The following is a 14,689-nucleotide window of genomic DNA, read 5'->3' as shown; positions in this document are numbered from 1 at the left end:
CCATGTGAGGGTTGGTGGTGTATCTGACTTGGTGCTTTAGCCAACAGCTCCATGTACGTGGCATAATGACTGGTGCGTCGCCTGACACCGTGTTTGTTTCGTTTTCTTTTTAATATGGGCTCACCCTTGCTCTCCCTGGGTAGGAGAGGAAGATGCTTTGTTGTGGGTGAAAGAACCAGAGGGAAGACCGCGGTGAAATGCTCTGAATCTCTCAGTCAGTGCTGTGCCTCTGCGTTGCCCGAGTAGAGGCAGGTTGGTAATGAGGCCCTGAGGCACGTCCAGAGTTTTCCCATATGGCCCTCCCCAGCTGGCAAATGCTCGGGGATCTGAGGAGCAAGTGCACAAACGAGACCAAGATGTTCCTGTTAAACATTTCCATCCAGACAAGTACGCAGATTCTGTGCCTAAAATACTCCTACCCTTCTCTTGTCGTGTGCAGTTTGAAACTCTTGCAGATAATAGCATCCTGGGAAAATCCTTTTGGAATTAATCAAGAGTGGTAGCAGCTGATATATTGTTCTCTTGTCTCTGTTGAAAGCTGTACCTTGGCTCAGCTCTTCCCTTAAGCTCCATTGGTGCTTCTGGGAAGTGCTGTGCTCCTCACATATGGAAAACGATACGGTTTAATAATTTGTTTGCATTAGTGGTCTATGAGCTAAGGCTCTCAGTGGGGTGTGAAGGTGGTGTTGCGGAAATGGCGAGTGAGATAGCATGATATTCTCGTAATAGTTTCATTTGCCTTTTGTTTTAATTGAAAGCCATCTGTCTCTTGCCCATGTTTATTTTTGTTGAAGCAGTGTCCTCTCAGCCAAGAAGTGACTCCTCCTGCAGAAGCCGGTCAGAGAGGAGCACAGAGCCCTGTTCCTCTCAGCCGGCTGTGCCGTAGCACTTTGCTGAACTCCGGGCAGCCCCTCCTCCCCTTCCTGGACTCTCTGTGGAAGGAACATGGAAGAAACTGAGGAGGAAAAAAAGGACGAGGCTGATTATAAAAGGCTTCACAGTTTTCCTCTGATTAGGGTAAGGAGGGGGATGGATTACACATTTACCGGTGTCAGAGATATGAAAATCTGCCTTCATTCTTACTATCCTTCTCCCACTGAGTAGCTATTGTGAGAACATGTATACTGATGGTCCTGTGGAGGGATCCTGGTTGTCACTGCTGCTTTCTCCCTGTCCTTGACCTCTCCCAGGGAAATCTAATAGCACTGGTGTTCCCCATGTCAACCAGAGGAAGCCTGGGGCAAGTGATCCATCAAACAGATTGAGAGAACGCTGCCTTTGGAGCCCTCTCCTGTGTTTTGGATGCAGCTTGCTTTTTTGTCCTAGAGAAGCTGGAGCAAAAGATCTTGGTAGCCAGACAGATAGCAGCAGCAGAAAAGGCTGTGTAATTTAAACTTTTTACTCATATAGCAATAATTAAGGACTGTGGTTAAAACGGTATTAACATGCTTTCCCTTTATCTTACAGCAGAAAAACTGGCAAATGTCTTGATCTCCTCCTTTAAGATGTGCTTGCACAGTGCTAGTTTTCGTGTAGGTAAAGAAGAATTCCTCATTGGCTGGAGGAATGGTTCACTTATAATGCAATAAGCCATTTTCATATTTACTATGTCTAAGCCCCCAAAAGAGCCAGTGAAGAAGTAAGACCGACTTACTGTTGTCTTGTGTCCAGCTCTTATTTTTCTGCTTAGTTGCCTTGTCTGTTTGCTCTTGCCAGCACTCGGACATGCCGGAGGAGATGCGCGTGGAGACCATGGAGCTGTGTGTCACGGCCTGTGAGAAGCACGCCACCAACAATGAGGTACTGGCCACCTCCCAAAATAGGCAGCCCACTGTTACTGCAGCTCAGGGCACCTGCAGGAGCAGGGTAAGAGTGCAGGGCAGAGCAGAGTCAGGTCCTGACATCCTATTACTCTCTTTCTGCACTGAGCTAGGGTAGAAGGAGGCAAAGAGCTTGGCTGGACCTCAGATTCAGTTCCCTTGGTCTGCAAGATCCGTAAGAGCACTTTGTAGACGTTAGTAGTGGTGCTGGCTCCCAGACTTTACCTCCTTGCTTTTCCTGCCTTCCTGACACATGCTTCCACTCTGTTCATAAAATGCCCTGTGTCCTGAGGGCTTGGTTCAGAACTGTGTGGAGTCTCTTGTTTTGGGGATGAGTATATGAAATTCTGTTAAGTATTCCCTTTTGGCTTTAGGACCAACAATAAAGGGAAAACATACCTTGCTTTATGGGCAGGGCACCGCCTGTCACTGCAAAATCTTCCTCTGCTTTTTTTTTTTTGGATCAAGCAGAGTGTGATCTGGGAGAAATGAGCCTTTTAAAAGTCAGCCTACTTTCAGTGTTTTGGTAATTACCTGGAGAAAAATAATGGACTCCTGTAAAAATAGCTGCAGCTTAGTGACCTGAATCTCCTCTCATGGTCACCGCAACCAGCATAACTCCAGCAGCATCTAAAGCAGAACTCTTGCTTCAGACTGTGTGAACAGCAGAAGTGATGCAGTTCATTAATTGCTCCTAGCTGCTGTGCTGGAGGCTGCTGAGACCAGTTCTACCCTTGTGTGTACCTCTGGGGAGCTCCCAATTCCTGTGGTGCAGCTGCTATACCTGTTGCCCGTGGCTTGAGTAGTCTTAAAGGGAGGAGAAGACTATGGGGATATTTGCTTAAAACCTCCCTGCTTGCTTTATCTCACCCTATGTTCTCTTCCTTAACATTCTCCAGAGTGCTGCCAAGATGATCAAAGAAACAATGGACAAGAAATTTGGGTCCTCCTGGCATGTGGTGATTGGGGAAGGTTTTGGCTTTGAGATCACTCATGAGGTGAAGAACCTGCTGTACATGTTCTTTGGTGGCAGCCTGGCCGTGTGCGTCTGGAAGTGCTCCTGACCCCTGGCCGGGTCCCAGACTTGCTGAATACAAGAGATTTCTTCCTGCTCTTGACAAGTTTTGTATGATCTGGAGGTGGGGCTTTATTTTTAATACTTAAATGTCAAGATTTCTTTTTTTCATACTGACGTAACAGTTCTGTGGGATACATAAAGTTGGTGTGTGTGTGTGTGTATAAACTTGCTAAACTGTCCTGTCCTTGCTTGTGGGATTTCTCATCTGTCTGGCTCTTTCCTTGGTGTTTGAGCTGAAGCAGGGGAGAGATGAGGAATAGGTAATCTCACAACACACTACATGGCAGCGCTAGCAGGGGAAAGCAAAAGCAAAAAGGTGCTATCTAGCCCTATGGTTTTTTAAACTCCCACTTATTCCACATAGTTTCCTCTCTCCTCTGCTTTCTCCACTACCATGCAGTATGGCTCTGACCAGCACCTGTCTTTCCTCTCTCTGGATCTGCTTATACATTCTTCCTCCCTTCTAAGATGTCTGTGCAGACCTGACAGCACCAAGGGTCTCCCTTCAGGCTGCCTGTGGAGGTGTGAGCCACAGGGAAGCAGTCCCAGCTTGCCCTTCCCTGCTGTTTTGGGAGGGTACAACAGCTGAGCTGCCGGAGTGTAGGAGGTTGCTATGCAAACTGCCCCCTCCTTTCTCACCCACAGCACACGGAGACAGCATGAAAACACAGGCGGCTGACGACGCCTGGGGAGTGGGTGAGAGCTCTTTTTAAGGCTCAAATGCCTCCCTGTCAGTTCCTGGGGGTGTTGCAAGTGCTGTGTACTTTCAGCATCTTGTTTGGAGGCTGACAGAGGAAGGAGGCTCCATGTGAAATATAACTTGGTCATCAGAAACCCAATGTCTTTCTTTTAGCCTGTTTCAGTTTTTAAAACCGTTGGTGTTGGAGGATCGAATGAGCGTAACTATGTTACGTGTATGGCTTATTTATAAAACCTGGGCAACTGTGTTTTTACAATAAAAGTTTAGTAAAATGTCTTTGCGTGCGTTTATGTAGGCCAAGTGGTTCAACAAACATGGAAATAAGTAAGTAATGGTGTAGCACAGGCAGAGGACAGTGACAGATCTCCATCCTGCAGATTTCCTGTGTGACTCTCAGCCTCCCTGTTTTGTTCCTTTTACCAGGGCAAGCCACGATGGTGAGGAAGGTTGCCAGGCCCATGGTGCTGCCGGCCACATCCTTCTGTCCAGGCAGCTGTCTAAGCAGTAGCAGCAAGGGAATGTAGCTGTGTCTGCTGCCCCACCAGTGTGCCTCAACTCTGACCATTGGAGTCTCGTATTTGTGGCTTCCATAATTTTCAGATTTCCTCTCAGAATGTTGCTAGCTGACACTTCTAGTCCATAGTTCCAAGTCTGAAGGATCTTTCTGCATTAATGCCTGTGGTGGATCAACCTGGTCTTACAATTCCTTTTGTTCCTTTTCTAAACCTCAAGTGTTACGCTAGAGATGTCCTTTCTCAATTTCATTATGTCAGGGAGCCAGGAATTGGAGTAATATGAAGACAACTAAGAATTATTTCAAATTTGGACCATCTGTGCTTTGCTGGGCCAGGGTAGGTTGGTACCATGATACCTGCCCCATGATCAGGATTGCTGTGCTGTATAGAAGAGCCCAAATCCTTTGAGCTATCTCGTTGTGCAGTTGCTCTGTGTCCCTCCAGCTGGCTGCCTTTACATGACGATAGTGCTGTTGACAACACTTTCTGCAGCTGGCAGGTGGAAAAGATTATTTCCTCTTCTGCAACTTTCTGTCTCTTCTAAATTCAGAGGAAGAGGTAAAGCCAGTGTCTTTGGAATGCCCTGTACTGGAGTAGGATGATACCTTCAGCCATACCACGGTCGCTTTAATCGTGCCTCTTTCACACTAATGAATAATTAACTGCTCTGTGCATATGCAGAGGCATGCTGCTCATGGGCATCTGCAGGGTCGTGGTGACCTGCAGATGACCACAGGGAGCTGCTGACCTCAGCACACAATCTTTTGGACTTGCTGCCTGTTTATCTTTTTGGCCACCAGCTGACCCAAGCTAATGTCTCTGTGACCTGCAGTGGCAACAAGGGAAGGGTGAGTGCTCCCCAGCCTTCTCAAAGCCTGAGTGTGCAAACAGATTGAGGTGAGCTTTGTGTGAATGTGCAGCAAGTCAGCTTCCACGCTGCCATTCTCGCTAGGTAAGTGCAAGGTGACTCACAGGAGAGTGGCAGGCTGGTTTTGTTCCCAAGGGTAACAGCTTTCCTACAGGAAGTTACCATGAAGAGGCAAACCCTTGTTAGCTGGTTTGCATGCCCGTCATTGGCATTGTAGCTGAAAGCACAAGCCTCAGCACCAGAAAAGCTGGAGAGGGACTTCAGAAGGTCCTGTTGTGATAAGACAAGGCTTAGAGGTTTTAAACTAGAAGAGGTTTGTTCCAGATTGGATATCGAGAAGAAGTCTTTTAGAATGAGGGTGGTGAAACACTGGAACAGGTTGCCCCAAGAGGTGGTGGGTGCCCCACCCCTGGAAACACTCAGGGATCGGTTGGATGAGGCTCTGAGCAACATAATCTGGTTCAAGGTGTCCCTGCTCATTGCAGGGGCATTGGACTGGGTGACCTCTAAAGGTCTCTTCCAACCCAAACTATTGATTCTATGATGCTTTAGAGCCTCTAAGGCCTCTCTACTTTTTACTATAAAATTGCTCTGGATGATTTTTACTTACGGATTTTCAGTGGAAAGTTGGCAACAGTTTGCTTGCTATTATGTTTCCCTCTCATTTCATGCCCCCCTGCATATTGCTGCCATTACCCATCAAAGCATCAGGCTGAGTCAGATGTAGAAAATGAGATGAAAAATGGAGAGTGATGGATGGGTGCCAGCCAAAATGACTTTTTCTATCCACCCGTCCCCTAAATCTGTGATAGCAGCTCAGAGGCTGTGCCTCATGACTTCATCCCTCCCTGCTGAGGGGAGATGGGAACATCATTATCAGCTGCTGCTGAGTCCTGATTTGGAGCCGGCAGTGAAAATGTCCTCGGATGTAGGGCTCCTCCTCCGCCCCAAAGGTGACTTGAATCTGCTGGGAGGATGGAGGAAGAGCTGGAGGGGGGAGATGAGAAGAAAGAGGTGCAAATTCAACCACGTCTCTATGATGATGTCATGGCAACAAGGTACACCGAAGTGCTTGTCAGGTGATCGGGGCAGGCTTTGAAGGTCTCCAGCTCTTCTCTGTTGCTGCAGGCTCATGTCTGACTTGCTGAAAAATCTTTTGGTTAGTATTTAATGGCAGTATTGAAGTGCTAAGGGTGGCAAATGCCTCACCCAAGCCCCCTGCCTTTACTTTCCACTGGGATGCTAAATCAGGGTGATGTGGTAGGATTTTAAGCTTCAGTATCTGGGAATGGGACTAACAGTAGGGTGGCTTCAGCCCATAGGGTCCCTGTGCCTATCTGACTAAAGGACGTGAGAAGGAAGTTTCTATCCCCTCCAGCCCAGTTTGGAGCTGGTTTGGGGCACCAGAAGGAGGAGGTCTCCAGGGCTCACTCTGGAATAAAGAAATCTGTGGCCCTGCTCCGGGAGCCGAGCCCAGGTCCTCTGATGCGATCATTTAGTACACGGAGTGGGTGTTTTGGTTGGTTGTTTTTTTCCTGAGCCATGACCTAATGATCCCATGTTCCAGCTACAGCCCCTCCTAGGGGCCTTCTTTCTGAGCCGTGTGTCCGGACTGAATTCAGCGAACTTCCCGAAGCAAGACGCTGTGTTCCCCCACCCAGGGAAGCCATCTGCTCCCCTCCACCAGCTCCTTCTGCGGGCCTTCGAGCTCGCCAGCCGGGCTGGGAAGCTGTCCTCCTCCTCGCCTGCCCCGGCTCTCCTCGGCCATCTTGTTAGCAGAAGGCAGGGAACGCGGGGCTGGCTGAATCTGGGGCGGTGATGGTGGCAGCCGGAGGCGGTTTCCAGGCAACTGTCGCGCCGTGGGACACGCGAGCCAAGAACGCCGGGGACGCCGCGTTCCCAGCGCGCCGCCTGGGAGGGGACCGAGACACACACGGAAGGAGCCCGCACAGGACGGTGCGGGGAGGGCAGCAGAATATCCCCTCCTCCCCTCTGATCCCACTCCCCTGGCTGGGAGTGAGGATTTGCAAGCTGGCTGCTGGTGCACCACGCGACAAGGAAGGACTATATGATGTATGGGATTTCACATGCCTTCTGCATCCTTTGGAAGATCAAAGAGAAAAGAAATATTGTGCCAGACTCTGTACCCCAGCCCCCAGACTTTTTGCAGGTGGTCCTGTGCTTCTCTGTCCCTTATCAAATACAAAGCTCCACCCCTACAAGTCATGAACCATTTTTGTGTACGCATCCCAGCTCTGTGTCCCTGGGTGTCACCGAAAAAGTGAATTTCTTGTAAAAGGAAATGCTCTTCCCTTCCACAAACTGCCAATCCTGCCCAGCACTTGGTGGGTCCCACTGCTCCTCTGTGCCAATGCCAAAGGCAGTATCCCCACTCCTGCCTGCCTGCCTCCCCTACCTGCTTTAGAGGCCCTGGGAGCATCCCTGCCCATGAAACTCAGCAGCCTGGTAGCCCCTCCTTACACGGCCTGCCCAGCATTTTCCCTCGCAGCAATGTTGATACTCATCCCCTTTATTTTACCTAGTTTGAGTGGTTTTTGAGAGTGGGCTTGAGTACAACTGATTTTGAATGGATGGGGAAGAGTGATAAAATTGATTTGGCCGAGCAATGGGAAAAAAAATTCTTCTGGATTCTGAGAGTACAGCTATGATGAACATGGGGAATGGGGCTACATAGTGCTTGGCAGGGTGTGTGCTGCAGAGGGGCAGAACCATTTTAATGCCCTGTGTTCAAGGAAATGTTCTGCAGCCCTGTGCAGGTGGCAGCACAGAGAGACAGGACAGTAGGAGGTCATCTGCACCCGTTGCTGTCCCTGAGCCAGCCTTGCAGCTATTGATTTGGAACTTGCCCTGTTCACTCTAACCTTGGCAGTGCCAGCTTGACCCTTATCAGCGCTGATAAACCCCACCACAACCTCCTGTCCCCTCCTGGTGGTGTCACACTGTGAGGTGCCGTGGTGACAGATCGTTCCTGTCACTCTGCCTTGCACCAGTTGCTCTTTAGCTGCAATGCTCTAAATCCAGGAAACCTCTCTCCTATTTTTGCACGGAGGCTGTAGCCACACCAACATTTTAAACCTTGTGTGGATGGCCATCCCTTGCTGAGCATTTTGTATGAGGAAGGATGCGGTGCCGGCTGCAAACGCTTTTCCAGAGGAAATTTAAAATCAGCCTTCTCTTTCTTCTGCTCTTGGCCCTTCTTGTGCACCTGGTGATGGATTTTGCTCTCCCCACAGCCCACAGGCCGTGTGGCTGTGATACAAAAGCACCAAAAGCTGTGGGTGTCCTGTCAGGCAGCCCCATGCCAGCTGGCCTCAAAAAGCTGAGCCTGCGAATCCTTCAGGATTTCAGTGGAAGCAATGGCTCCTTGGAGAAAAGTTCCCAGCCATGGAGAGTGGGGCTGCATGTAAGGGCTGGAGAGCCAGGGGTCCAACAGCAGCACGAAGAGGGGAATGCAGGGTGGACCAAGGGATCAAAGCTGGCAGCACTCTTCGAGCATCCTCTTTACAACATCCCAATCCCAGAGGTGACAGAGAAAGACAAGCTGTTTATCGTCAACCCCATGGAGAAGTTCAGCCTGCACAGCAGCGGGAGTGATGAATGGTGAGGAGCAAGCTCAACTCTAGCTTGCATTTGGGGGATATATGGACTTGAGGGGACAAGCAGCAGGGACCAAACATGTTGTTTCCTTATGTAGATCAGCATCCTACCCCAGAGGGGCCCCCATTGCTAAGCATGCTCTTCTCATATCTTAAATCCTCTCCTAGCCCTGAACTTTTGGGCTGCTACCCATAAGCTTGTAGCACACAGCAAAGCCAAAGGCGACTCTTGAATTATTCACTGTATTATGGATATCTTTTAGGTGATCTCCTCAGCTCCTTCCTTTCCCCAATGCAGACTAGCCCTTAGTCTCTCTCTCTGTATATGAGGAAGTCCCTACTCCAGATTTCTAACCAGTTTTATCCCCCTCTCTTGGTATGGTGAAGATGCAAAGCCTGCAATGTAGGTTGCCTCTAACCGTGAGACTGTTTCTGTCCTGCATTTTGCAGGATATTGCCTGACCTCTTTAGGCTCAGCCGTATGGTGAGCTCACTGCTGATGGCTGTCTATTTTTATCTTTGGACTACTAACCTCTAATTAGAAGGGAAGATATTAAAAGCTTTACCATTGTAACACATAGCATCTTCCATATGGAAAGCACACCTTCCAAAAGTGGTGCCTGCTAGAACTGGGAGAGAATAAAAGCTGGCTTAAGAGCTGTTTTCCACAAATGGGTATTTGCCTTGTCTCTGAGGACCACCTATCGGTAGCCTTGGGTCTGGTTTGATGAAATCGATGCACAGTCTGTGTTTTCCTAGAGAGAGACATGGATTTGGGTTATAGGTGCCTTAGGCTAACTGTGCCATTGTGGTGCCCATGTGTGCTAGCACAGAGGTGGGGCAGATACCCCCAGGGGCTCCCTTGAATGCCAGAAAACTGCAAATTTGCAGGATGCACAGAGACAGGCACAGTGCTAACCCAAACTTATCCCCCTGGGGAAACCAGGGGTGTGTGATAAACCCACCCAAGGGGAATGGGGTGCTGAGGACGGGAGTTCAGGTCAGTGCTGGGGATGACTGGAAAGCTCATGCTTCTCCACCCTTGTTCTGTGGACACACGTGTGTCCCCAGTAAGCACATGGAGGGGTGTAGCAGATTGTACTCCTGGGAGCTAATCCATTAGGGAGAAACAATGAGGTGATCTGTTCCGGCAGGGAAATAAATGCATGGATGAGAGAAGCAGGATCAGCCCAGGGATTTTCCATGGGGAATGGAAGAAAGACATTGTGTCCCATCCAGCCATGCTGGTGGGTCTTTCTGGCCACCGACTTTGTGTGGGATCTGCCAGGTGCCAAGGGCCCTGTGGAGGCCATATAGGCCAGGGGCCACCATGAAACCTGGAACCCATCCAGGCCTTGCTCTGGGCTTTCTCCCCATCTCACCCTCCATGCACTGGCTCCCAGGAAAGGCCCGGGGACACGGGACCCATCCTGTCCCAACTAAAAGCTGTCATTGTTGTTGGGGTGGTGGTGGCTGTCGGGCTGCAGGGTCAGCAGCAGTAAAGCCGAGACGCTCCTCCCGACAGGGAAGACGGCCTACGACACCTACCCCACCTGGCTCAAATTCCATGTCGGCATCAACCGCTATGAGCTGTACCCCCGCCGGGACCCCTTGCTGCCCACGCTCCTCCAGGATTTGGCCACGCAAAGGATCGTCAGCTCGGGTACCACCTCCCTGCCTGCACCCCTGTCCACAGCCCTGCCCCCCTGCCTGCTGCCTGCCTCCCTCATCCCCATGTGCCTCCTTTCAGTCCAGAAGTCTGGCGGGACCCAGCTCAAGCTCATCATGACGTTCCCGAACTATGGGCAGGCCCTCTTCAAGCCCATGAAGTGAGTAGAGCCTGGGACAACCCTATACCTCGCCCACACGGTCCTGTTAGGTAGTGAGGAGTAGCCAGCTCATGGAGGGAGAAATGGAGAAATGCTCCACGCGCTGCCTCGCTTCAGCACCTCCATCCCAAAACTGAGGCGAGCAGAATGGTCCCCTTTCCCTTGCCTTCCCTGGCCGTGCTCGATGCAAACTGGATGCAGCTTGTGATGGGGTAGTGACCTCCAGTGGTGGAAAGAAGAAGGTGGTCCATGAGGACCATCCAGGAGCCTCCAGTCCATGAGGGCTTACCCACCCTTGAGTTGGAGGCAGGGGTTGCATGGGAGCCTGGATAGGGGGCTTGGAGCCACACCACCCATCAGGAAGTGACTGGAGGAGACTGGGTCTGGCTGTCTCCAGTGTCACCAGGGGACAGAAGGGGAGTGAGTGGTGGTTTGGAACTAATCCCATGCTTGGAGTGACCCCATTCATGATGATTGCCCCCACCATCCTCTCTCCTTCCAGGCAGACCCGGGACCAGGAGACCCCCATTGATTTCTTCTACTTCTCAGACTTTGAGCGGCACAATGCAGAGATTGCAGCCTTCCACCTAGACAGGTGAGCATAAGCTTTGCATCCAACCCTGCCCTCCCATACTGGCAAAGCACCAGAGAAACTGCTCCTTCATCCCACTTCCTGCTCGCTGTTGTGAGGGATGTGTCTCCTGTTGGTTTTAATAACTCACTGTGATTAAACCAGCTGAGGTCAGTAAGAAATGGTTCCAAGTTCTGTGTTTCAGGATCCTGGATTTCCGGCGAATCCCCCCAGTTTCTGGTCGTTTGGTCAACATAACAAAGGAGATTCGGGATGTCACCACAGACAAGAAACTGGCCAAGACTTTCTTCATCTCCCCAGGTGACCTTTCATGCTCTCCATCCTCTCCTGTGGCCACCTGGATGGAGCTCACCTGGAGCTCACTGCTGCTGCCCTGGCTCCCCCCACACTTGGACAAACTATCCTGCTGGGGACTGTTCCAGCTCCCATGGTTACCCTGCCACAGGCCTGTGCTCCTCACAGCCTCCCTTGCCATTGCTTTGCTAGTGGCACATGGCCAGAGTGGATGGTGGAGCATCCTCCCCTGGCTGCTTGCTTGACCACTCTGCCTGGGGGTCGTGGGCTTGTTGCCTTCCTTCTCTTTGTCAACCTTTGCTTTGTCCCCATGGCCAGCGGGTAACGTGTGCTTCTATGGGGAGTGCTCCTACTACTGCTCCACCGAGCACGCCCTCTGTGGCAAACCGGACCGGCTGGAGGGCTCCATGGCTGCCCTGCTCCCTGACAAGACCCTGGCCAAGCGCCGCTCCTGGCGCAGCCCCTGGCGCCGCTCCTACCACAAGAGCAAGAAGGCTGAGTGAGACGGGGCACGGGGGGTGTGGGGACATGGGCCAGCAGAGCCATGGGATGGCAAGGGGCTTCTCCACAGCCGCTCTCATGGCCCCATTCCCCTCCCCGGCCTCTGCCACCAGGTGGGAGCTGAACCCCAACTACTGCGCTCAGGTGCGAGAGACACCGCCCTACGACAGGGGCCGTCGCCTCCTCGACCTCATCGACATGACCATCCTCGATTTCCTCATGGGTGAGCCCCTCCATGCCTGTGCTGAGGGCTGTGGAGGTCCCTCAGGACCAAGAGGCCCAAATGGCTCCATGTCCTGTGGTACCATGCCCTGCGAGGTCTGTTGACCAAACTTGTTCAGGCTGCAGTGAGCTTCAGTCTTACCCACAATGAGAGCACAGGGCTGTGCCACGAAGGCATTTCCCAGGCAGAAGTTGAAGGTCAAGAGATTCTAGGGACATCCCAGCTAAGTACCCTGGACATGGGATGCGCCTTCCAGCACACTGTCACATGCAGCCCCTGGAGAGCCAGAGGCGGAGATGATGCTGCCCAAGGCTCTTGCTGCCTCTCCTGTCCCTGGACCACTTCTTCCTCCCTGCACTGTCCCCTCACCGGCATCTGACTTGGAGAGTTTCCCATCTCCTCATTCCTGGCCACCCAGCCATGCCTTTGCCATTACTTCTGCTCCATTTGCCACTGTTGTCCCTCTGTGGGGCTGCTGGGACGAGAAGGGGCCTGGAGGCCATAGGGTCTCTGCTCAGTTCCCCTCCACGGCCATGGCCACCAGATGGACACCCTAGAGGTGCCTCCAACCCTTTCCCCCAGGCTCTGGGTTTCAGTCTCACACCAGGAGCGTGCTCCATGTCCCTGCTCTCATCTCCCAGCACACAACCTGATGGCAAATTTGTTGGCCCGCCACAGGCAACATGGACCGGCACCACTACGAGACCTTTGAGAAATTTGGGAATGACACTTTCCTGCTCCACCTGGACAACGGTCGTGGGTAAAGTTGGGGAGTAGGGGGAGCAGTCACAGCAAAGGGGGGTGTCTTGCTGAAATGCCGTCCTGACACCTCCCGGTGGGCTTCTCCCCACCCCCAGCTTCGGCACACACTCGCGTGATGAACCGTCCATCCTGGCCCCCCTCCAGCAGTGCTGCAGGTAAGGGGCTGCCACCGCCCCCCCCGGATCTGCTGTTGGGGGGAGGCTCCTCCTATTGAGACCTCTCCCTCCTCATCTCTGGCAGCATCAAGAAGTCGACTTACCTGCGGCTGCAGCTGCTGGCCACCCAGCCCTACCGCCTGAGCGACCTGCTGCGGGAGGCGCTGGCCACAGATCCACTGGCCCCTGTCCTGGCCGAGCCCCACCTGTGGGCACTGGACCGGCGCCTGGGGAAAGTGCTGGCGGCAGTGGGACACTGCCTGGCCAGGGCAGCACGCCAGGAAGAGGTGCTGGTGGATGATGTGGGGTCATGGGTGTGATGGGGGGCTGGGAATCCTGCTGGATTGGGGTGTTTTGTTGTGCTGCCAAGGATGATGTGGGGATCGATGTGCAGCTCTGATTCTGTGTAGCGTCAGCTTTTGATGGTGCCAGAGCTGGTGGCGTGATGAACCAGGAAAGCAGGTTGTAAGGATAGCTGGGACAGGGAGGGAATTTAAATAAAAAGGTTGGTCTAGTGGAGAAGACACGAGCTGTGATCTTCCCCATCAAGGCTGCTTTCCCAGCCCTGGCCTATCCTCACGTGCCTGGACGTGTCACTTCAGCCCTCCAAAGCCTTTTAGGAAAGGGTAGGGATTTTTCCTGCCTTTCCCCGGCAAGAGCTGCCAAACTGGAACAGCTGGCAATCTCCTTCTGCCGCACCCCCGCCCCCAGCATGGTGATGCCCTGGTGACCCCCAAAGAGAGATGAGACTCCCCACTGCTGGTGTGGGGAAAATGAGGCACAAGCTCCCAGCCACTCACTTATCTTTGCCCCAGTCTTCCCACACCCACTCAAAAGCTCCCATGGCTCTGGCATCACCACCTCCTCCACAGGACCAGGGATGCAGCAAGGACAAACCCCACTCCCCCCAGAACATCTTCCCAAATCCCCTGGGAGCTGCCGCTGACTCCCTTTATGCCTGAAAAAGTGGCTCCTGAGGAGGGGATGGATTGACCTGGGGCTGTGCACTCTGCTTAGTGCCTGGTGGCTCAGCACCCAGCTTATCCCCTGAGCCTCCCCGGGGGGGTTAATCCACGCAGGGGTACGTCAGCTGGAGCAGGTGCCATTGTGACAGCTACTGCCAGGGTACCCAGGTCGGGACATGGGATTGCCATCTGCATGGCCAGAGATAAAGGTGCCACTGGGGAGGGGAGATGTCCTCTGTCCCAGACAGACACTTCCAAAGGGATGGGGAACCACAGGAAAGGGTGAAAAAGGGCAGCTGGCACAGTGGGAGATGAAGCTGGAAAAGCTAGGCAGAGATTTTGGCTGGAAAGAAAAAGGGCTCAAAAGGAAGAAAAAAAAAAAAAAAAGGAGACAAAGAGGATCTGTCTGCATTACACAACGGGGCTGGGGACGCTGAATTGGGGTTTGTTGCAGTGTGCCCCCCCCGATACTGACAGCACGTCCTCCTGCTGCTGCACTGGCTTGTGCCCCAAAACCCAGGACATGGAGGAAAAGGTTTCAGGGCTGTTTTGCAATAGGTTCCTCCCCCTCTGCCAGCTTCATTTTTTTTTTAACTCTTTATATAAGTACCTTTTTGCCCCATACCCAAAGCCGGGGGGACCATTCTTGCACCGTGCCTCACAGATACGGCCTAAACAAACCGTGTCCAGTTACAGGTTCCCCTCACTCTCAGAGCTCCCCCAGGCAAATCTTTTTCCGAGGCGCCGTCAAATTTAAAACGCGGGGCGTG

At 52.3% G+C, this 14,689-nt stretch overlaps 2 protein-coding genes across 5 annotated transcripts; both read left to right on the top strand.

The window, feature by feature from the left end:
- Nucleotides 1-83: 83 nt before the first annotated feature.
- On the top strand, nt 84-3,874 carry DNAL4 (dynein axonemal light chain 4). 4 transcript variants are annotated; one of them, XM_017738031.1, is made up of 4 exons: nt 84-252; nt 798-1,017; nt 1,717-1,800; nt 2,720-3,874. In XM_017738031.1, the coding sequence occupies exons 2-4, from the start codon at nt 946-948 to the stop codon at nt 2,882-2,884; spliced, it is 321 nt and encodes a 106-aa protein (XP_017593520.1). In that variant the 5' UTR covers nt 84-252; nt 798-945; the 3' UTR covers nt 2,885-3,874. The 4 variants fall into 4 exon arrangements, with proteins under 4 accessions (XP_017593520.1, XP_017593518.1, XP_017593519.1 ...); XM_017738029.1 differs by having other exon boundaries at nt 84-387; XM_017738030.1 differs by having other exon boundaries at nt 84-387; nt 795-1,017.
- A 92-nt stretch (nt 3,875-3,966) lies between these two features.
- LOC103618231 (extracellular serine/threonine protein kinase FAM20C) lies at nt 3,967-14,430 on the top strand. The gene is made up of 10 exons (XM_008636615.2): nt 3,967-8,602; nt 10,086-10,261; nt 10,349-10,427; nt 10,930-11,022; nt 11,204-11,319; nt 11,632-11,812; nt 11,928-12,037; nt 12,716-12,797; nt 12,895-12,954; nt 13,040-14,430. The coding sequence occupies exons 1-10, from the start codon at nt 8,124-8,126 to the stop codon at nt 13,272-13,274; spliced, it is 1,611 nt and encodes a 536-aa protein (XP_008634837.2). The 5' UTR covers nt 3,967-8,123; the 3' UTR covers nt 13,275-14,430.
- The last annotated feature ends 259 nt before the right edge of the window (nt 14,431-14,689 follow it).

Source organism: Corvus brachyrhynchos, unplaced genomic scaffold (assembly GCF_000691975.1).
Source record: "Corvus brachyrhynchos isolate BGI_N302 unplaced genomic scaffold, ASM69197v1 scaffold56, whole genome shotgun sequence".
Taxonomy (NCBI): domain Eukaryota; kingdom Metazoa; phylum Chordata; class Aves; order Passeriformes; family Corvidae; genus Corvus; species Corvus brachyrhynchos.
This window is presented reverse-complemented; position numbering and strand designations above follow the sequence as displayed.

Excerpts from the sequence above, each read along its gene's own strand:
- DNAL4 (XM_017738031.1), top strand. The coding sequence starts at position 946 with ATGGAAGAAACTGAGGAGGAAAAAAAGGACGAGGCTGATTATAAAAGG. Across the intron at positions 1,018-1,716 it reads ACAGTTTTCCTCTGATTAGG|CACTCGGACATGCCGGAGGA; the intron begins GTAAGGAGGGGG and ends TGCTCTTGCCAG. Across the intron at positions 1,801-2,719 it reads AGCACGCCACCAACAATGAG|AGTGCTGCCAAGATGATCAA; the intron begins GTACTGGCCACC and ends AACATTCTCCAG.
- LOC103618231 (XM_008636615.2), top strand. The coding sequence starts at position 8,124 with ATGCGGTGCCGGCTGCAAACGCTTTTCCAGAGGAAATTTAAAATCAGC. Across the intron at positions 8,603-10,085 it reads AGCAGCGGGAGTGATGAATG|GGTCAGCAGCAGTAAAGCCG; the intron begins GTGAGGAGCAAG and ends GTCGGGCTGCAG. Across the intron at positions 12,038-12,715 it reads CATCCTCGATTTCCTCATGG|GCAACATGGACCGGCACCAC; the intron begins GTGAGCCCCTCC and ends GGCCCGCCACAG.